The sequence below is a fragment of the Paramormyrops kingsleyae genome, chromosome 24, assembly GCF_048594095.1.
Source record: "Paramormyrops kingsleyae isolate MSU_618 chromosome 24, PKINGS_0.4, whole genome shotgun sequence".
Lineage (NCBI taxonomy): Eukaryota > Metazoa > Chordata > Actinopteri > Osteoglossiformes > Mormyridae > Paramormyrops > Paramormyrops kingsleyae.
Window position 1 is genome coordinate 24,654,796 of NC_132820.1, and position 22,048 is coordinate 24,676,843.

At 41.5% G+C, this 22,048-nt stretch overlaps 1 protein-coding gene and 1 long non-coding RNA gene across 2 annotated transcripts; one reads left to right on the plus strand and one right to left on the minus strand.

The window, feature by feature from the left end:
* The first annotated feature begins 11,637 nt into the window (after positions 1–11,637).
* LOC140582181 (uncharacterized) lies at positions 11,638–14,191 on the plus strand. Its single transcript, XR_011985104.1, has 4 exons — positions 11,638–12,387; positions 12,597–13,047; positions 13,423–13,494; positions 13,628–14,191. It is a non-coding gene; the product is annotated as an uncharacterized lncRNA (long non-coding RNA).
* A 1,482-nt stretch (positions 14,192–15,673) lies between these two features.
* LOC140582232 (nicotinamide/nicotinic acid mononucleotide adenylyltransferase 1-like) lies at positions 15,674–21,955 on the minus strand. Its single transcript, XM_072706459.1, has 6 exons — positions 21,855–21,955; positions 21,289–21,412; positions 19,385–19,493; positions 18,946–19,129; positions 18,768–18,835; positions 15,674–17,381 (listed from the first exon to the last, which is right to left on the minus strand). The coding sequence occupies exons 1-6, from the start codon at positions 21,953–21,955 to the stop codon at positions 16,900–16,902; spliced, it is 1,068 nt and encodes a 355-aa protein (XP_072562560.1). The 3' UTR covers positions 15,674–16,899.
* Positions 21,956–22,048: the final 93 nt, after the last annotated feature.

Sequence of the window (22,048 nt, forward strand, 5' to 3'; positions counted from 1 at the left end):
AGCATATACTGTACTAAACACATCATCTGTGTTAATCATTTGTAAAGTAAGAAAATAAATGTATCCAAACAATGTGTCCTGCCTCGATCGTCCCACGCCCCCTCATTAACCCCGTGTGGAATCCCCGTGTGATCAACTGTTTCTGGTTGTTGTCATTAGTCCTCTGTATTTTGTCCATGTTTCAGTTTGTTTTCCCAGCCCAGTCATTGTATTGTCCGTCTGCGGTTTGCCTGCCTTACCTGTAATTAAACCCCGTATTCCCTGATACCCTGACGTCTGTGCCTTTGTCTCCGTTCCATCCCCACAACAATGTTATTATAATTAAACGTATTAATGGTTTATTATCAATATTAAAATAATGAATAAGAAATCTTTATTTTTTTACAGTTTTTTTATTATATAATAATAATTACTGTTACTGTCTATCATTGTCTAAATGAATTTTTACTGTCTAAATACTTGTATTCAGCTAGTGTAAACATGCACGATGCTATCACAGCGAATGCGAGGCTGAGACTGAAACTTTACCCTTTGTTTCCGCTGAGAGACGTGAGGCGTGACTCATTTCCCCACGTGACTCATTTCCCCGCGCGTACAAGTTATCTTAGGTCGGCATTCACGGTTTGACTTCTGAGACTCAGATCGAGCTCTAGGTAATTTTTTTTCGAACTGGTTGGTTCGACTTTTAAGAAATTCGAGTTCTAATGAGTTCGAGAACTGAGGTACCACTGTATTCAGTTTACAATAGCCCAACATAAAGTTTGAAGTGTTTATTTTATTTCTACAGTGTTTAAAATAAAGCCAGCTAGTTGGATTTTATTGCATGTTGAATCAGTTTTCCCTGCGTGGAACTGTCATAACAAAATACAAAATTGGTAGTTTCCTGATTTTATGCTTAAGATGGTATAATTGTAATTAACCTCATGTAATTTGAAGCACTAACCATTGAATTCTTATTTCTTTTGCAGGAGACTGTGATGAACACTTACAGTTTATCTGATGTTTCTGAATACACTGACTATTGTGATGCAGACTGTGTGCCAGATAGCGACGGAAGCTCCTCCGATGAGTCCAACCAAAGTAGTTCTCTATCTCCTGTTGTCAAGAAATCCCAAAGCGGCCAAAGATTTCCGGAATTATCAAGACAAAAAGAACAGATTCACAATGAGCCTACTAAGACGAGAAAGTCTTCTCAATTGTTAACCCAAGATTTCCCACATAGTGAAGAAAGTGTTTTTGCTTGTAACTCCATCAGCGTGTCATCATCTCAAAGTGTACAGGGCAAATACACCAAGAAGCAGTACTGCTTATTTTGTGGAAAACCATTTTCAAAAATCGCAAGACATTTAGAATCTGCCCATAGTTCTGAGAAAGAAGTTGCAAAAGTTTTACGATTTTCAAAGAATTCAAGAGAACGTCACATCCAGCTAAGCATTCTGAGGAAACGTGGCAATTTTACTCATAATGTAGATGCTGTCAGAGTAGGATCAGGAAACATGGTTGCTTGTTATCGTCCTACAAAGACCAGAAAAGCTAAAGATTACATACATTGCCTTCACTGTCAAGGTCTGTACTCTAAGGACACCCTTTGGAAACATATTAAAATCTGTCCACAAAATCCAAATCCAGATCCATCGGAAGGTGGTAAAAAATATGTTCGATCATTATGTGCAATGTCTACACCAGTAGGTCTAGATGTTAACCAGAGCTTCAAGGACGTGCTTTGCAACATGGCATATAATGAAATTTCTTCCATAGTTAGGAGTGATAGATGTATCCTCCAGGTGGGACAGCATTTCTTCAATAAAATAGGATCAGACAAGGGCAAGCATGATTACATACGGCAGAAACTTAGAGAGATTGGTAGACTTCTGCAGGAAGCACAAAAGTGCACACCACTGCGCAAGATGGAAGATTTTGTTATACCGTCCAACTTCCCTCATGTGGTTAAAGCCATGAAAGTAGTAGCTGGCTACGATGAAGAAACACATTCATACCAAATTCCATCACTGGCTATGAAACTTGGTCATTCTCTTAAGAAAATTGCAAGCATTGTTGAGAGCAATGCCACAATTGTTGGAGATAATGATCTAGCAAAATCTGCTCGTCGTTACGTTCAAGTACATCAGTCTAAGTGGAGTGAGTGCATTTCTAGCTGTGCCTTAACTACACTAAGGGAAGCAAAGTGGAACACACCTCAGTTGCTGCCCTTTACTCAAGATGTGAAACTGTTGCACTCACACCTGGAAAAAAAGCAAGAAGAAATGCTTAGGCTACTTAAGATTTGTCCTTCACGAGACAGCTACACTGGACTAACCAAGGTTACCCTCACACAGGTCATCCTTTTCAACTGGAGAAGAGAGGGTGAGGTCTCAAAAATGCACATGTCCATCTTTGCATCAAGAAACAAAAAAGAACTTCATGATGATCTTGCCATCTGCATGTCGGACTTTGAAAGAACACTTTATGCGTCTTGAGATTAGGGGCAAAAGAGGTAGGAAGGTTCCTGTTCTTTTAAAACCTTCCATGGTTCATTCCATGGAGCTCCTGATGGAGTTTAGAGAACAATGTGGTGTTCCAACAGAAAACCCTTTTTTGTTTGCTCGACCGGGGGCACTTTCTGCATACCGTGGCAGGGACTGCATACAGCAGTTTGCCAAAGAATGCGGTGCTAAACAACCGGAAGCATTGTCATCCACTAAACTTCGCAAACACATTGCCATGATGTCCAAAGTTTAAAATCCTGAAGAAAATGAAGCAGACCAATTGGCTGACTTTTTGGGCCATGACATCCGTGTCCATAGGGAATATTACCGCTTGCCTGAAGGAACACTTCAGCTGGCAAAAATGAGCAAAGTGTTAATGGCAATGGAAAAAGGAACTCTTTCAGATTTCAAAGGGAAAAAATTGGATGAAATTGAAATCAACCTAGATGGTATGCTAGTATTGTTAAATGTATCTTTAAATGACTGTATAGTCATAAATATTTTTAAACTTAAAGATTTATTTAGAAAAGTTTATTAAATGTTTGTGTTTATAATTAGAAATATAAAGTATCTTTAAATAAGTATATTCAGAAATCTGTTTAAATTAAAAGGTTTATTAATACGTTTCTGAAATGTTTGTGATTATAAAATCGACCCAACAACCATTGATGACTCATCTAGTTCTGAGGAAGAGGAACCTGACAAACAGAATGATGGTCTGCCTGAAGATCATAGGTCTGGTGATGTACAGAATTTGTCTGTTGACTCTACTCTGTCTCACAGTGAAGATGTGGATGTTGGTTGTGGTGGCGGCAAAGCATCATCCAAGCGAACATGGAATGTTGAGGAAGTAAAAGCTGTTGAGAGACATATGATGAACTTCATGAGAATTTGTAGAGTTCCTGGAAAGAAAGAGTGTCTCCAGTGTCTCAGTGCAGAACCTGGAAAAGCAGAACATGGACTGGGGTTAAATTCTATGTAAAAAATAGAATAACAGCATTAAAGAGAAAAGGTATGATGTATTTCAAAGAACAAAAGAGTTTGTTAAGGTTGAATAATAATAGTCTTATTTTTTCAGAACAGTAGAGTTGAGAGCTATACGAGGCTTCATATGTTCACTCAGCCCTCACGTCTTTATATTTCAAACAGCAGCTATTTTTTTAAGTTTTAAAAGCAAGTTATGACTTTATGATTTTGAAATGTATATTCTTATGTCTTGTTTAATGAAAGATGCCATTTTATACCTGTGTGTATACTGTATATGTATACCTACATACGTACATATAGGATGGAAAAAACAGTAAATAAAAAGTTCTTGTTAGTCACAATTTTTTGTCCCTAGTTATCCATTTGTCACGATGGATAATAATACACTGCTTATTTTCTGCAGCATTTCCATTGCACATTAACACTTCATTCTCCTGATCAGTTCTGTAGATTCATGTGTCCCCCCCCCCCGTGTTATGAATAGCAAACAACTTAAAAACTGTTCCTAACAATCACAAAATGCATTTGATGCTTCTTGCAAACTGTAAACAGTGAGAATTACATTTTATTGTCAGTTCTTCTTGACAACTGTTTTTTGTCCTCATTTGTGAAAAATGTCCTCAGATTAGTGCTGAACTGGACTTTGTGTGTGTGTGTCACTATGTCCTCAAAATTCACCTAAAAAATACATGACCTCATTTGCAAGGGTTTTTTTCATACTTTTAAAAATAGATTTTTTTGGAAATTTCAACTGATGGGCGTGTAGACGGCATGCGTATCAGCCGTATTTAGCAATCATTTTGGTTCCAAAGCACTGGGAAAACCTTGTCCCCAAGGTGAGGGTGTTCTTACATAGGTCCCCAAAAGTGATCTATGCGCGCGCGCGCGTATGTGTGTGTGTGTGTATGTGTGTGTGTGTGTGTGTGTGTGTGTGTGTGATAAGGCAGTAGGACAGTGAGGTCAGTAGCAGGGAGGTGAGGTTGGTTCGGGGGTGTTTCTGGAAAGAGGCTTTTAAAAGTTTACAATTTTGAGAAACCTGCCTAACCTGATGTGGAAACCCCAGATTTAAGGGGTGCTGCTTCAGCCTCCCACTTCAAACTGATTAGTTGATTAGACACTTTCCATTATGCCCGTGTTGTTTAAAGCCTCCTGCCTCCCCGTCTCCTCCTTTGCAGTGAGGGTCTAGCTGAAGGTGCCTGTCTGCTTCCTCCTGCTGAAGGCGCCTGTCTGCTTCCTCCTGCTGAAGGCGCCTGTCTGCTTCCTGCTGCTGAAGGCGCCTGTCTGCTTTCTGCCGCTGAAGGTGCCTGTCTGCTTCCTGCTGCTGAAGGTGCCTGTCTGCTTCCTCCTGCTGAAGGTGCCTGTCTGCTTCCTGCTGCTGAAGGTGCCTGTCTGCTATCTCCTGCTGAAGGTGCCTGTCTGCTTTCTGCCGCTGAAGGTGCCTGTCTGCTTCCTGCTGCTGAAGGCTCCTGTCTGCTTTCTGCCGCTGAAGGTGCCTGTCTGCTTCCTGCTGCTGAAGCTGCCTGTCTGCTTTCTGCCGCTGAAGGTGCCTGTCTGCTTTCTGCCGCTGAAGGTGCCTGTCTGCTTCCTGCTGCTGAAGGTGCCTGTCTGCTTTCTGCCGCTGAAGGTGCCTGTCTGCTTTCTCCTGCTGAAGGTGCCTGTCTGCTTCCTGCTGCTGAAGGTGCCTGTCTGCTTTCTCCTGCTGAAGGTGCCTGTCTGCTTCCTCCTGCTGAAGGTACCTGTCTGCTTCCTGCTGCTGAAGGTGCCTGTCTGCTTTCTCCTGCTGAAGGTGCCTGTCTGCTTCCTCCTGCTGAAGGTGCCTGTCTGCTTCCTGCTGCTGAAGGTACCTGTCTGCTTTCTCCTGCTGAAGGTGCCTGTCTGCTTCCTGCTAAAGGTGCCTGTCTGCTTCCTGCTGCTGAAGGTACCTGTCTGCTTTCTCCTGCTGAAGGTGCCTGTCTGCTTCCTGCAGAAGGTGCCTGTCTGCTTTCTCCTGCTGAAGGCGCCTGTCTGCTTTCTCCTGCTCAAGGTGCATGTCTGCTTCGTGCTGCATCTGCTTGTGCTGCATCTCCTTCACGCACACTTTCAGCATGCCCCAAGTCTTCTGTGGCACCTCGGACATGACCAGTAACCATAACTTTGAGGGCTACATGAAAGGAGAGTCTATATAACAATTTTCTTTGCCAGTTTAATCCCATCTGTTTAAAATTATGATTTCTGCAGTTTCTTTGTTTTATTATGGGTTGGATGGTAGTCTCAACGTACCCATGATACATTGTTTTTATGGGCAGCAAAATTAAAATGTTTATAAGACTTCCGGTCGATAGGGGGATGTGAAAGGAACAAGGTAGAGGAGCTCCCGCTAACTTTTTCAAAATCCCCACTCCTCAATCTTTCAATCCATAACTAAAGTGTTATATTTTGCTCGGTTTAATTTTTTTCTTCTTTTATTCTCGGTTTTTGTTTTTTAATTGCGCTTAAATGACCTCAAAACGCGTCAAAGCGGGGGAAAAGGAGAACGCGACACCTGGCTTAAATATGGCGGCCATCACCTTGCTTTTAGAGGAGCACAGAGAAACACTAGCGACCGAGTTCAGAACGTCTTTTAGTTCAATGGAAACTAAACTCGACGAAGTTCGGTCTGCAGTGCAAGACCATGGGCAACGGCTCGGGTCTCTCGAGCTTGTCTCGGAGGATCTAAGCCAGCGTGTTAAAGAACTAGAGAATGTTTGCTCCGGCCTCAGCGACAGCAATACTAAACTACTGGCCAAAGTTACCGATTTGGAGAGCCGAAGCAGACGACAAAACTTGCGCATCTTGGGGCTGGCGGAATCTGAAGGTGGCGTCCTACAGAGTTTTTTGCGGGTCTACTGTGCGACGTTTTTGGAAATGGTACGCTACCCACCCCGCCGGAGATTGATAGAGCCCATCGGTCACCTGTAGCAAAGCCGGATCCAGGACGGAGACCACCGCCTGTTATCATCCGCCTCCATCGCTATCAGACAAAGGATACTCTGATCCGCATCGTGGAGGACTATTGCCCGGAGGTTTTGGGTCAACGCGTAGAATACAGAGAAGTGATGGCCGAGTTGTATAAACGCGGACTCAAACCTGCCTTGTTGTACCCTGCACAACTCCGCATCACCCTTCTCAACGGTGACAGGAAGTGGCTACGCTCGGTCGCCGAGGCGAGGAAATTTGTGGATGGCCTACCTACTACGTTGGAATTTTCGTGAACGTCTGCTTGGATCGTATTAAACTGAATATTACTGCCTTCTTCGTGTTTGCCTTTATGGTACAGAATTTGGATGTCTATGGCGGACTCGCTCAGATTGCTGTGGTGGCTACCACGTTTATCCGCATGGTAGTTACGTGAGCACTTCACTCTGCCTGAATTTATTTACTTTTTTTTTCTTTCTCTCCCTGTTGTTTTCGGATTGTGCAAAGATGCTTATAGGCAGTCTTGAACCTAATGGTTTGTATTTCTGTTATTTTGGAACATTGTTAATATACTTTGCCAATTTTCAGCAGTATGTCAACTTGGTAATATATTTTGCGTTGGTTTTGTTATGGATATGTTTTTTCAAGAAGTTCATAGTTAACCTTGGAGTGTATTTGAGTACCCAAAATTTATTTGGGAGCTGGAGATTTTTTGAGCGAGACAGGAAGAGTTTCTTTGTGAGGGTACACAATAGGTGTCTTGGTGAACTTGCTGCTAGTTTTTTTGGCAGCTTTCCTGTTGATGGGTAGGGGGGTGGGTAGTGGGTGCGGGGGGGGGGGACATCCTCTAGTGCCAGTCAAATCTCAGGAGATCGTTTTGGTTATGTCAGGACTATTTTGTTATCCATATCTGGAACCTTGTCTTTCAATGTACATGTTAACCTGTTTTTTTAAGATGGAGAATGGGTAGTCATTTAAACTTGGTGAGTTGGAATGTCAAGGGTTTAAACCACCCTGTTAAAAGAAGGAAGGTGTTCTCACACCTCAAACACTATATAACACCAAAGTAATACTGGCCAATGTATATGCCCCCAATGCTGATAATGTAGATTTTTTTGAGCGTGTTTTCTCTCTACTACCGGATCTGAGCTCATACTCTCTCATACTTGGTGGTGATTTTAACTGTTGGCTGGATCCTGTGCTAGATCGATCTTCTGCTAACCCTGTTACAATTAGTAAATCTGCTTCATTTATTCAGTCCTTTTTATCTAATTATGGTGTCTCTGATGTATGGCGTTTTCTCCATCCTAATGATAGAGGGTACTCGTTCTTCTCACAGGTCCACCATACTTATTCTAGGATTGATTATTTCCTAATTGATAGTCAGTTGATCTCACTAGTTCTCTCTTGTGATTACTGGGGCATAGTAATATCTGATCATGCCCCTGTTGTGTTATCCATGACCTTTCCCGATGTCTCCCGATACAAGAGACATTGGCGTTTTAACTCAACTCTCCTGACAGATAAGAACTTTTTGAAATTCATGGCAGAGCAAATAATATTCTTTTACCAAACAAATTCTACACCTGGGATCTCCACCCTGGTAATATGGGATACATTAAAAGCCTACCTTAGGGGACAAATTATTTCTTATACCGTTAACCTGAAGAAAAAGGCACATGCAGAGCGGCTTGAGTTGGCCAGTCAAATTAAAGAAATAGATCAGCTTTATGCTAAGTTCAAAAATCCTGAGCTGTATGATAAACGAGTGGAGCTCCAGGCTGAATTTGACCTCCTCTCGACATATTCAGTTGAACGCCAGCTTTTGAGGAGTAAGAGTTTGTTTTATATTCATAGTGATAAATCGGGCAAGATGCTAGCCAACCAGCTGAAAGGTGTCCAGGCAAAACGGCATATCACAAAAATTCGATTGGATAATGGTAACATCACTTCTGACTATTCTAAAATTAATGATACTTTCCGGACTTTCTACTCTCAACTCTATACTTCTGAAGCTCCACAAGATAGTACTCTGATGGAGAATTTTTTAAACTCTTTGAATATTCCTATGCTTTCCTCTGACAATAGGATGAGATTAGATGAACCTATTTCACAGGAGGAAATAGAGGCAGCCATTTCTTCTCTGCAGTCTGGTAAATCCCCAGGATCTGACGGTTTTCCTGTTGAATTTTTTAAAGCATTTTCATCGCTGCTATCACCTCAATTATGTTTAGTTTTGACTGATTCCCTTATGTGTGGTAAACTGCCTTCATCTTTTAATGAGGCATGCATCACCCTTGTCCCAAAAAAAGGTAAAGATCCTGTTGAATGTTCGTCATATAGGCCAATTTCCTTGTTAAATGTTGACGTTAAAATTTTAGCCAAAGTTTTAGCCCGTAGGCTGGAAAATATTATACCCTCAATTATATCTGAGGATCAAACCGGCTTTATAAAAAATCGTTATTCCTATTTTAATATCCGTCGTTTATTTGATATATTATATTCCCCTTCCGGTCAGACTCCTGAATGTATCCTCTGTCTAGATGCAGAAAAGGCATTTGACCGTGTGGAATGGGAATATTTATTTGCAACTTTAGAAAAATTCAATTTTGGATCTAAATTTATCTCATGGATAAAGCTATTATATCTGTGCCCGTATGCTTCTGTTCTTACTAATTCACAACAGTCACAACCCTTTAATCTTCAACGGGGAACACGTCAAGGGTGCCCCTTAAGTCCATTGCTTTTTGATCTGGCTATAGAGCCACTTGCTATTGCACTTCGAAGCTGTGGGGATGTTTCAGGTATCTGGAGGAGAGGAGTTGAGCATAAAGTATCCCTGTACGCAGACGACTTGTTGATTTATGTGTCAAACCCGAGAATATCTCTGCCTTCCATGATTTCAATATTTACTCAATTTGGTAGTTTTTCAGGATATAAATTGAACTTGCACAAAAGTGAGTTGTTCCCTGTGGATGGAGCACCAATTTCTGAATATTCTAATTTCCCATTTAAAATGGCACAGGACCAATTTACTTACCTGGGTATAACAGTTACAAGGAAGCACAAATGGCTCTTTAAAGAAAATTTTCTTACGCTATTGAATCATACAAAACAGTCCTTGACACAATGGTCCCCTCTTTCTGTATCTTTAGTGGGGAGAATTAATTCCTTTAAAATGAACGTACTACCTAAATTTTTGTATCTGTTCCAGTCAATACCTACCTTTATTCCTAAATCTTTTTTTGTTTCTTTAGATTTCTTTAGGGCAGCGTGTGGCTCAGTGGGCTAAGCCTGTGTGCTTGTAATCACAAGGTCACCGGTTCAAACCCAGCCTCAGCACATCTGTGGGTCCTTGAGCAAGGCCCTTAACCCCCAGCTCCCTGGGCGCCCCAACAGGTGGCTGCCCTTCACGGACAACTTACTCTATGAAAAAGAGCAAGTTGAGGGAGGCATAAAAACAATTTCCCCACGGGGATCAATACAGTATCTATTATTATTCAGATATATCCTCTTATATATGGAGAGGAAGGCATCCCCGTTTGAATAAAGCTCATCTCCAGAAATCTAGGCGTTATGCAGGCCTGGCTTTGCCTAATTTCCATTATTACTATTGGGCAGCTAATATACGCTGTATTGCGTTTTGCTTCTATTCCCAAAACAGATAATTGTCCATCCTGGGTGTCATTGGAATTGAATTCAGCTAAAGAATCTTCTGTTTTGGCACTTCTTGGATCCTCACTTCCTTTAGCCCGAAACAAGTCAATTGATAATCCGGTTGTCTGGCATACTGTGAGAGTATGGGCTCAGATGAGAAAACACTTCAATTTAACTGGTTTTTCTCTTTTGAGTCCAATTTTATCAAATCATCTTTTTCAGCCCTCCTTATCCGACCCTGTATTTTATGATTGGCATAGAAAGGGAATTGTGTGTTTTAATGATTTGTTTTTCAACAATAGCTTCGCATCTTTTACTCAACTTTCTGATAGATTTGATCTCCCAAATACTCATTTTTTTAGATATCTGCAGATTAGACACTTTCTCAAATCTCTAATTCGGACTTTCCCTGAGTCACCAGTTATGAATGCAGCTGATATGTTTCTTACTTTGCAACCAACGCGCAAAGGGTTAATATCCGTTATTTATGACAAACTGGCTGGTATGAAATGTCCTTCTATTAATAGAATCAAAACTGCTTGGGAACAGGATTTTAACGTGTCATTGAGTGAGGACACTTGGGACTCAATATTTAAGTTGGTTAATTCAACATCTTTATGTGCCCGCCATTGTCTTTTACAGTTTAAAGTTGTGCACAGAGTTCATATGTCCAAAGTCAAACTATCGCGTATTTACCCGAATGTGGATCCCCGCTGTGACAAATGTGGAAATGAGGATGCTTCGCTTATTCACATGTACTGGTCGTGTCCTAGTCTTGAAGAATACTGGAGGGGGATATTTCAAACCCTGTCCTTAGTCCTCAAACAGCCTATACACCCCGACCCTTTGGTCGCGCTCTTTGGCCTCAGTGATGCTGATACATGTCTGACCCCGGTGAAACGCCGGACACTATCCTTTGCTTCCCTTCTAGCCAGACGTGCAGTCTTACTCAGATGGAAAGGTGCTGCTCCACCCACCCATGCTCAATGGATGAGGGACCTTATGTCCTGTTTAAGCCTCGAAAAGATACGCTACTCGATTAGTGATACCAGTAAAGAATTTCAGAAGGTATGGGGGCCCTTCCTGGAGTATTTTTCAAGTCTTCGGTCTCAGACTCCATCAATTAGTAATACCCAGTAAGGTTCCAGAAACAATATTGTCGTCGTGTTCTTTTTAATTAGTCAATCTGGCAAGAGGATGGGGTTATTATGTGGTAAGGTTTTTGGGTTTAGAGTTGCACACCTTGTTATCATTACTGGTTTTTGAATATGTCTAAATTATCTTTTTTTTCTTTAATACTCTATTGCAATGTTATCTGATTTCTTCATGCAACCCTTTTAGAATTGACTAATTTAGTGAGGTCATATTTAGTGAGGTCTTTTGAAATAACGTGTGTGGTTTTTGGTTTGTTGTTGGTGTCTTTCTCAGGTTTAAAATCAATAAAAACATCTTTGAGAAAAAAAAAATGTTTATAATTCATTGCTAAATATGGTAAGCAGAACAATCTTTCCACAGAATAAAAAACAATGTATCAACTTGCATACAGTTTTTAAATTTTTACTTACATAGTATTACATAGCATAGTAATGTAGTAGATTTCCAACCATTAGGAATACTGGGGATGGAGAATATAATGAAAGTATTTCTGAGTGTTTACTTATGAATTGTAACTTTTTTATTACTATAGCTACATGGGTTAGCTATAGTAATATTTCATGGGAGATCTGAAAATGTGTTATTAAACTGTGCCGTTACTCAATAAGAAATGCTTCCAGTTACTTGATATGAAAATAAATGACAAAGGCAAACCTGTCTGGATGTAGGAAAAATGAAGTTACTCATTAGACCATATTACTTTTTTCCGTTGCTCAGGGATCCAGGTTTTGTGCTCCGGGCAGCAGCTGATGCATCTAGCACTTTTAAAATTATTACAGCTCTTCAGCAGAGATTGTTATTCCAAATGACCTGCTCTTCACCCTTTTGTGCAGATGAATGAGTCTTGAGAAAAGGCCTTTAATCACAGGTTCATCACTGTCGTGTTTTCTGCATCTAAGGAGTCGGGGAGGAAGCGTTGCTGAGATCCACAGGCAGCCACACTGTGGGGGATTAATGTGCTTCACCACTTCTGCTCCTTCAGATATCAGGGCAGTGCTGCGTAAGGTAGCCCTCAAAGCTCAAAGTGAAGCACAGGAAGGTGGCGGAGCAGCACGGGGACGTCTATGTGGTGAAGACCCTCAGCCACCTGAGGGACTATTCCTTCTGCTTCAGGCTGAATGAGGAGTTTGAGGAGTTCACCAAGGGACTGGATGAAAGGCATTGCAAGGTATGGGAGAGAGCAGCCAACAGACACGATTTATTTCAGAATTGTTTGTACTGTAATGCTATCCACACCTTCTGATTAAGAGCTAAAGCCATGAAAGTGAATGCGAAAGTTCAAACAAGGAGACCTAATGAACGCCAGCGTGTCCAATCACAGCGGTCCAGGTTTTATATAAAGAGTAAATCTAACCCACTTCTTTAACTCCTTTACAGCTATTCGTTCTCCCGCCTCCTCCCCTCCACCTCCTTCGCCTCCTGCCTGGTCGCCCGGCCAGATCTGTCAGCTTCTGAGTCGATGGAACCAACGATCAAGAGACGGGCTTCGCCAAATCACTGTTCACATGCTCATTTAAATTTGTTCAACAAATAAACACTTGTCAACTATCTATTGAGGTCTCCTTGGTTGAAATCACAGGTGCCTTAGATATGCTGTTTGCTGCTTCTTGCCTAAACGGTAACTAATAGCTTTGCTCGGGCTTCGTCCGGCACTCATCAATGCAGTCGCCATGATGCAGGCAAAGCACATGATCATTTGCTGACCTGTTCCTGTCCATCCTCGCAGTCAGTGGTGAGATGGGAGAGTAACACGCTGGTTTGCATACAAACGGGTGAGAAGATGAACCGTGGCTGGGCCCACTGGATCCAGGATGATAGACTTCACCTGGTAACAGCAACAGTCTTTGTAATGCCATTAGTAATGCAATAAAGCAATACTGAAAGCAGCATTTCTGCTAATTTAAATGTATCAGATTTAACCAACAAGCACACAATTACTATTGCAGAGATATTTTTTTAAAACATTATTCAGTGGATAGCACTGTCGTTTCACACCTTCAGGAACAGTTTGAATCTTGGCTCCACAACATGTGTGTAGAGTTTCCCCATCACAACCCTGTCCAGAATGAGTGATTGAAAATGGATAGGTGATTTACAAATGTATTCCCCTGTATTACACTGTAGGTTGGCCATGAATGCAGGTGAAGAATATTTGTTTGCTGGGTTTAAGTACTGACTCAGATATATTATGATGTTTTTTCAGTGATGAAGGGAACATTAATGTAGGCATGGCCTTCAGAGCCACATGTGTTGTATTTTTACTAGACAGCAACAGGTATGTATATCATATTTCAAATGAATTGAATATAACTTTTAGTAGTTTTCTCTTATTTTTTTTTCCTGAAACTCAGATTAACACTTCGAACAGCTGTGTCACATATGAATAGATCTGTCTTTTTCCTTTCCAGGAACTGTTCTGTGAAGATCAAGTCTGCAAACAAGTTTTCAGAAAGAATGCTTCATCATGCACTGAAATGTATGAGGCATTTTTTAAAGCACCATAGAAAATAGAAAAAGAAAATAGTCATCATTATATAGAATTTGTTTAAAGAGTATTTTTTCCTGTCCATTCCTCAAATTGTCAGCTAAAAGTCTTGTTTGGTTAATATAAGCATTATTGTGTTTCCAGTCTTTGGATTATTTCAGTACATTCGGCGTCTGACCACCTTGTGTTTCCCATTTGCGTTTCTGCTTTAGTGCTCCTTGGGTGTCTGTTATAGACCGTCTCAGGACGGGCAATAAAGTGCGTGTCTTCTCTGGCAAGCAAGTCTCAGTGTCTCTGCTCCATCGGTGCCTCGATCCGCCCAGCACCGAAATGTGTTTTCATCTCGCCGTCAGTGTGCCTCTTTTGCTCAGAATCAGCATCGCAGTTGAGTGTCACGCATCCACTTTGTTTTATGGTCCAAAAAGACCACCTATTCTACAGTTAATGCTTTAAACAGATTCTTTGAGTAGGGTGAACTATGCAAAAGTGGGACACTTTTCGGCAAATGATTTAGAAAAATGTCTTGAAAACCATTTGTGTGGACATTTAGACAATCTATAATCAATATTTAAGAGTTAAATGGGATAAAACATAAAGGGGCGCTTCCCATTTCTTGATGAGCTTGTTTAGGTAAAGTGGGACAGTGGTGTTTTTATATAGAGGCAACATATTCTTTAATTGCACAAAGCAATATTGACCAAACCATAAATAAAATCATTGTCTTTAAATCCCCTTGAAACATTGCTTGGTATATTTTGCCGACAGAAATTAATATATATTTTTTTGAAGAATGTGCTTTATTTTTTAAAGACTATTTCCAGCTGTCTTTTACTAAAAACCAACATCTTAAACAATATAACCCATTATATGCTTCTAGAGCCTTATCTTTCGAAAGAGTTATTTTGTTTGTCGGTCCACTTGCCGTGCGGTCGCGCTACACATTGAAATTCTGAGAACATCCATCATAAACATCTCACACAAATGAAGACAGTTGGTGAAGACCAAGCCCCATTGTAGCATCATACACTGTTTGTTTTCTTAAGTTGTTGATTTCTTTAAAGTAGCATAGGGCAAAGCTTAAATGTCCCACTTTACCTGATGTCCCACTTTTGCTTAACTCACCCTATTATTATACAGACGTACAGGTAAAATGCATGCAACCTATTTTGAGACTATTTGACTTGGTTTATTAATTACTAGTAGGCTAATTAAGTAGCAATTATAATTAAGTAGTAGTGCACGAAAGCTCACAATTAAGTTGTAATGGAACTACTTCGAAGTTCACCTGTTGTCCATAAAAAAAAAAAAGTCGACTGCGACCTCGTTTGACCCTATTTTAAATGTTTTTGTATGTGAGATTCGTAATATCGTTTTCACCGAGGTGATCTGAGTAAGTTTGTGTGGGTAATTCAGCAACCAGCAATATCCATCAATATGTCCGTTAACATCAGTGGTACCTGGGACATGGTCATTAATGTTAATTTTGATGCCTATATGGTTTCACTCGGTGAGTATGACGAGTTGAACTACTTTTCCCTGAAATGTAATTTTCTGACTTCGGGTTCCAGAATGGAGTCTTCTTGCACATTTAGCTGTCGCCTGGCTGTTTCTGTGTAGCTGCAGTGTTTAATAGACCTAATATTGGATGTCACTAGTAACCAGGTCTTATGGAATATAACCCTAAATGTGTCGCCACTAAGTGGGTCACGTAACAAGGGATCCACACCAGTCCTACTGATTTGTGGCTATTTTTGTGCTTCACAAGAAAAAAAAATGGCAGCCACTCTGTACACACCGGTCCACTCATACACGCAAACATACACACAGTCTGAAAACACAGTGTCCGAGGGGGCGAGCAAAAGAGTAATCCAGTAAACAGGCAGGAGATCAAAAACCAGAAATACAATCAAACCAAAGCAAAAGTACAAAAGGGCAAAAGCAAAAATCAGAAAAGCAATAACCAAAACTGTCAAAGTCAAACTGAACTTTATTGTCATCTTTCCGTATACAAGTATACGGAATATATACAGTAGAGATTCTGTGCAAGACAAGAAGAGTGCAAATGAACTGAGAAGCATTTTAAGTAAAGTGCAGTAAACGCTAACAGCTTTCTGGCGCAGAAGCAAAGTGCAAAGTAAGATTGTTTGTGCAAAATGATTTTTTGTGCAAGTACGGTATGAATAAAATATATCTATGTGCAAATACAGTATAAATACAGTACGATACATGTGAAAATACAGTATAACAACGTATAAGTATAATATCAGAGGGCATATATGTAGCAGCAGGGTCAGTTTAAAATGTAAATTTAAAAAAAAAAAAATAGGAAAACAGTGTAGGTCAGGTGGGTTACGAGAGGGTTGAGGTAGATTGGAGGACCCTGGGGGGTAGCATGGTGTTGAGAAGCCTGACAGCCTGAGGATAAAAACTGTCGTGCAGCCTGGCTGTGATGCTGCAGATTCTCCTCCTGGATGGCAGCAGGGTAAACGGTTCATGTGAGGGTGTGAGGAGTCCTGCACAATGCTGCAGGCTTTTCGAACTGTCCTTGTGGTGAATGTGTCTTGTAGTGAGGGCAGTGGCACCCCGATGATATTCTCAGCTCTTCTAACTATCCTCTGCAGGTACTTGCGATCGGAAACGTTGCCGTTTCTGTATCAGACGGTGATGCAGCTGGTTAGAACGCTCTCAATGGTGCTTCTATAGAACGTAGTGAGGATGGGAGGGGAAGGCTCGCTCATTTCAGCCGCCGCAGGAAGTGTTGTCTCTGCTAGGCTTTCTTGGTGAGGGAGGTGCTGTTGGTCGTCCATGCAAGTTCCTCGGTGATGTGCACCCCAAGGAACTTGGTGCTCTCCACAATCTCCACAGCTGAGCCACTGACGTTAAGTGGAGAATGTGCAGGACGTGTCTGTCATACACCATAATCAAACCAATAAGGTAAACCAATAATAATCAAGCAATGAGCAGAGCTCTCGAATTGTCTTCGGCTTTTCAGGTCAAGGAGCCGGAAATGACGGAGGGTGCATTGGTAAGTCCTGGGCGGAGCAAAGGCCAAACGGAGGGCGTGCTGCAGACGAGACCTGTGGGCGGAGCCAAGCTTGCAGCGGCGCGTAACAGGAGATCCCAAACAAATGGGAAGGTAGAAATGGCAAGATGACGAGGCTACAGACGGGCAGAGTGGCAGTGGGGGGGCTGGCCTCAGTCATGCTTCCCTGCATGTTTCTGCAGAGGAGCCGACATAACATCTGCGTTCCTCTGCTCATTCTCAGCGGTGTAGAGGCGCCGCTGCCGGATGTAGCTGAGGACCGGTTGAGGCAGCAGGTTCTGCACAGTCTGACCACACTGCAGCATGCGGCGGATGTCTGCGCTCGACTCCTCGACCGTCGACTCGCACACCATGTGGATGTTGTGGAAATGTGGCCGGAGGTCGTCGGAGCCCTGAATAATGGCCTCCAGGTCGGATCCATCGTCGGTGAGGCACACCAGTCCAAAGTTTTTGATGATCTCCTCGATGTGCTCGGGCTTCCACAGCCCCGGCACCACAAAGGAGTTCAGCATGTCAGCACCACAGAGAAGCATCAACCGCGGCCCGTCACGAAGACAGGAAGCATCGACAGACATAGACATGGATAATTCACTTGGCAGTGGATAACTGAAACTAAATTCCACCAGCTTGTGATCTGAGATTCCAACGAATGAACCAGATGTACCGTCATGGTTCTGGACGGCACGGGAACGGGAACGAGGCATGGTGCACAAAGAAGGGGCGGACGACCCACTTGCGGCTCCAGCAAACAAAACAGGGTTTATTAAACAAAACTGAAAACACTATAAACACAACTAAACCAAAAAGACCACAAGGGGTCAAAAACAGAAAGGGGAATAAACAAGACTAAATAACAAAAACCGAATACACACAGAACACTGAAAATATCAAAACCATCAACCAACGATAATCATACACATAGACACGACGCGACGCGATGAACCAGCGGGGAACAGAACAAAAGGCAGGAACTAATATACTACAAGGGTAACGAGACTAACACAGGACAGGTGAGGCTAATTAACAAAACCAAGGAAACAGGGCACAGGTGAAACCAATAAACTCAAAAGGAACTGAAAACAGGGAAACTAGGAACTGACCAAGGAAACGGAAACTAAACACTGGAATTAAACATATAAAGACACAATCAGGGGCACAAGGAACATAACCAAAACCAACTACAAAATCAGACATAAGAACTAAAGGAACTCAAATGAAACACTAGGGAGCCAAAATACCAAAATAGGAGGTGGGATTCAAACACACGACAGAAGGATACTCAGAACAGAAGGGTATACAGACAACCACATGCTCAACACATTGAGCCACAAGACCAGACAGGTAACAGGGGAAACTCAAAGACAAAACATGAAGGACGGGATGACCAGCAATGCCTGCTGGTCAAACGGGGAAGGGACACGGAAGGAGCACAGCAGGGGCCGACCCTGACATGTACATACATTCTGTACACCGGTGGAACAAACAAGATCCAAGGTATGACCCTTATCATGCGTTGGAAAATCAATATGCTGCACAAAACTGAAAGAATTCAGTACTGAACACAGCTCACTAGCCGATGGACAGTCAGTATCCACATGAATATTAAAATCACCAAGCAAAATCACAGCGGTAGACATGCCACAAACAAGACTAAGCATCTCATTGAGATCAAGGAAAAAATTAGGGTGAGGCTTCGGAGGTCTGTAGATTAATATGACGTGCAACGGAGCCTTTCCAGCAATTTTACAAGCCAGATATTCAAAGGATGTAATCCCATGAAACTCAACAATTGCGGTTTTAACACAGTCACGGTGTATCACGGCTAGACCACCACCCCTGCCCGTCAGACGGGGTTTACAAAGAAAACTATAACCCAGAGGTGTAAGTCGATTTAGGTGCAAGTTATCTTCTGGTTTCTGCCATGTTTCCACAAGCAGCAACATGTCCAGATTTTTAGCAACAGTCAGGTCGTTGAGGAAAGCAGTCTTATCCGTCAGCGACCTACAGTTCAGGAGCGCACAGCGGAGAGTGTGTAGTCCTTCGTTATGCCAGTCTAGTTCCTGGGAGAGCAGTTCCTGCCGGTGATGCCTGGGAGCAGATGTTAAAGATCAGTTCAGCCAACAGGGGGTGTAATAGTCAAAGGAAAGGACTCATAGTTGAAAGACGGGGCCCTTCTTTCACCCTTAGGGCGAGCTCACCTTAGCACTTTGACTGTCTCCAGCCATTCGGCCTGCCTGCTCTCCCAGCTGTCCACCTCAATCCAGCTGTGGTTTTCTACCGCCAGCTTGGCCATTTCCACCCGATGGCTGGCCTCGATCAGGCCCTTCTCGTTGTAGCCATCGCCCACTGGTGATATGATCCCCTTCACAACTTCATAATGTCCTGGGGAAGCCAAGCACAGCACAGGTGTCCTATGTTGAGTATGGTTCATACTTTTTAACAAAGTAAGTTTCACATTTAAACTCTGTGGAGCTAAAAGTTAACACGCTATGAACCAGCAAAGAGGCTGGGTATGTCATACTTAATGTTCCCAAAAAATTACAACTTTTTATATAAAAAATCAAGTTGGCATAAGCATTTTGTTAGTAGCTTATGACAGGCCAGTGCACCGTGTATGAAGGCTAGCAGGCGGAGTACCTTTGATCTGCAGGTGCTCACGTGCCAGTTCAAACATGCGCAAGTGCATGTTTGTGACTGGGTTGTAGGAGCCACAAGACAGCAGCACCACATTGGTTTTCTTTGGTACCTGCAGAAAATGCATTGGGAAACATTACAAAATTACACTACATGTAGTCACATGCAGTTTTCTGAATGGGCAGAAGGACAGGGTCCAGTGACAGCACCAGTCTGCTAGTGACCTTCCAACTATCAGCCTAAGGTCTTAACCCAGTGAGTGATACACCAAAACAAGCCAGATGCTTCAGCTTCTTACTCCAACTTCTTAGTTTTATAATAATATTTCAGTACTTAATCCAACAATAATCCGTAATACTCCATTGAATATTTCCCTCAACAGAATTCTGAAAGTGATTTCCATAACAGAAATCTGTTTATAGATAAGGATATAATGCACCACACTACTGAGCAACCTTAAATTATGCATTTCAGTTGCGATCCAAATTACAGCACAAGTGACACTTTTTGTGATTTTCAAAGTGACCCAGAGGAAAAGAAAATTAGAAAAGAGCTCTCAAATATATTTCCTTTATTTCTCCTAGACAAGTATGAAGTCTGTGAGAAACCATAACGAGACTATGGCTTATTTCTCCTGTTTCTCATTTTATTCTAAAAGATGCACAAAATCTCAAATTAGACTCCTTTTAAGTTTCAAATGAGATTTCATCAAGGTCTAAAATAATTCTCATATTTTCTCAGCTTTTGTGTCTCTTTTTGATCTCAGGCAGAGAAAACCAAGAGTGCTCCCTATGAACTTATTCCATTCTCATCCCAACTTCTTTCCTATGTCTCGATCATACTAATTTCTCTGCCTTTAATGCATATATAATAATATCTTAAGTTGATCTCATTATCCTCCACACAATTTGTTTATAATTTTTAATATTCTGTTATAGGCTGAATGAATTCAAAATGACTTTATATGCTGCAAAGCTGGTATTGGTATAGTTATTGGTAATAACTATATTTTCTGTAAGTATCCCATGAGACATAATTCAGTTATGTTTCATGGACCACCTCATAAAACAGAGTTTAAGGCTACATTCACACTGCCAGCCACATTGTTCAATTCCGATTTTTTGCTCAGATCGGATTTGTCTATCTTGACGGTTCACATTCATAAGTACATGTGAACTGTATCATGAACGCATCAGTCCTCCGAAACGTCACGCATGCGCACATTGATACGTTTTTACACGACTTTTTACACGGGTAAAAAGCTGGTCGTAAAATTGGCACGTTGTGTGGCCGTGACCGCTGAGCTAATTCGAGTCTTTTGCCTCTTTAAACTTTGACTTCAGGCTCTTTATTTTTCTTTGGCATTGTAGCCACGTGGCAATTATTTCAAATACTACTATATTACGATAGGTTCCTTCCATTTTAGTTTGAACAGATTCATTTCCCCAAATAGTTTCATTTGCGTGTCCACACAGCCCTGAAAAGATCAGGGGTGAGTTTCCCGAAGCGTTCTTAACGCTACGTCGTTCTTAAGTTCTGTGTTAAAAGATATAACTAACGAACGACGTACTGTAGTGTTAAGAAGGCTTCGGGAAACTCACCCCAGATCTGTGTCACATTAAGGCAAAAAATCCGATTTGAGTTACTTCAGCATGGCAGTGTGAACGTAGCCTTAGACTCATTTGTCAGTGCGATATAATTACTATTTCAACGCAGTGCAATTTCAAAATAAAATCCGTTCTTATATATTTTTTTAACCTCCTGGTTGGCTCTCACTTAAAGTTTTCTATATGAAAATGTCTTCCATTTTGCCACCTTGAATCCTCACACAACATAGGCCTGTTACGCAATCATTAACAACAATAATAATTTGTAAGAAGATATGTTTAGTGTTCAAATGGCCTTACTTTTTGAGAGGAGGGGTGGATTGTGTTCGGAGAGGGGAGAGGGGCAGGCACAGTTTTGCAAGAGACGGACAGGGTGAGGAGAAACAGGCGGATTAGCGGCTCTACGAGTATAATTTTAAAGCAACTTTAACTATATCGATATAAACGATATTGTCTCATCATATATCCCGTATGAAAACATATCGACATATCGTAAAAAGTCGATATATTGCCCAGCCTTAGTCTATACAGTATATGTGTTTTAAAAAAAGACTTATCCCACTACCATTGAAATTCAATATTTGTCCCTGAAATCTAGTCGAATTAGATGTGCCATGAAATAAAAATACTGAACTAAAGTACAAGTATCTTAGAATTGTACTTAAGTACAGTACTTGAGTAAATGTACTTAAAATTAGCCTACTTATATGTACATACCATCTTCCCACTGATTCACCAGTCGCAGATACTTTTTCCTACCTCTGAGTACAATCGAATTCAACATACCTACACTTGCGTACTACTACAAAAATTTAATTATTCATTCTTGGGTAAAAGTAATATTTAATGGCTTTATATCCACTTACCGCTTTCTGAAGTTGTACAAACTTGGCGCAAAAAGCTCTGAACTGTGAACCTTCTGGCTGATGTACTGTATAGGCACAATGTCAGAATTAGAAAATGTCATTGGTGAAGAGCGCTATCTATTACACATGGTGCATCGTGATTGGTTAATTTACAAATTAGGCTGACTTAAGCTGTGACCGTTAAGTGAGCGCGA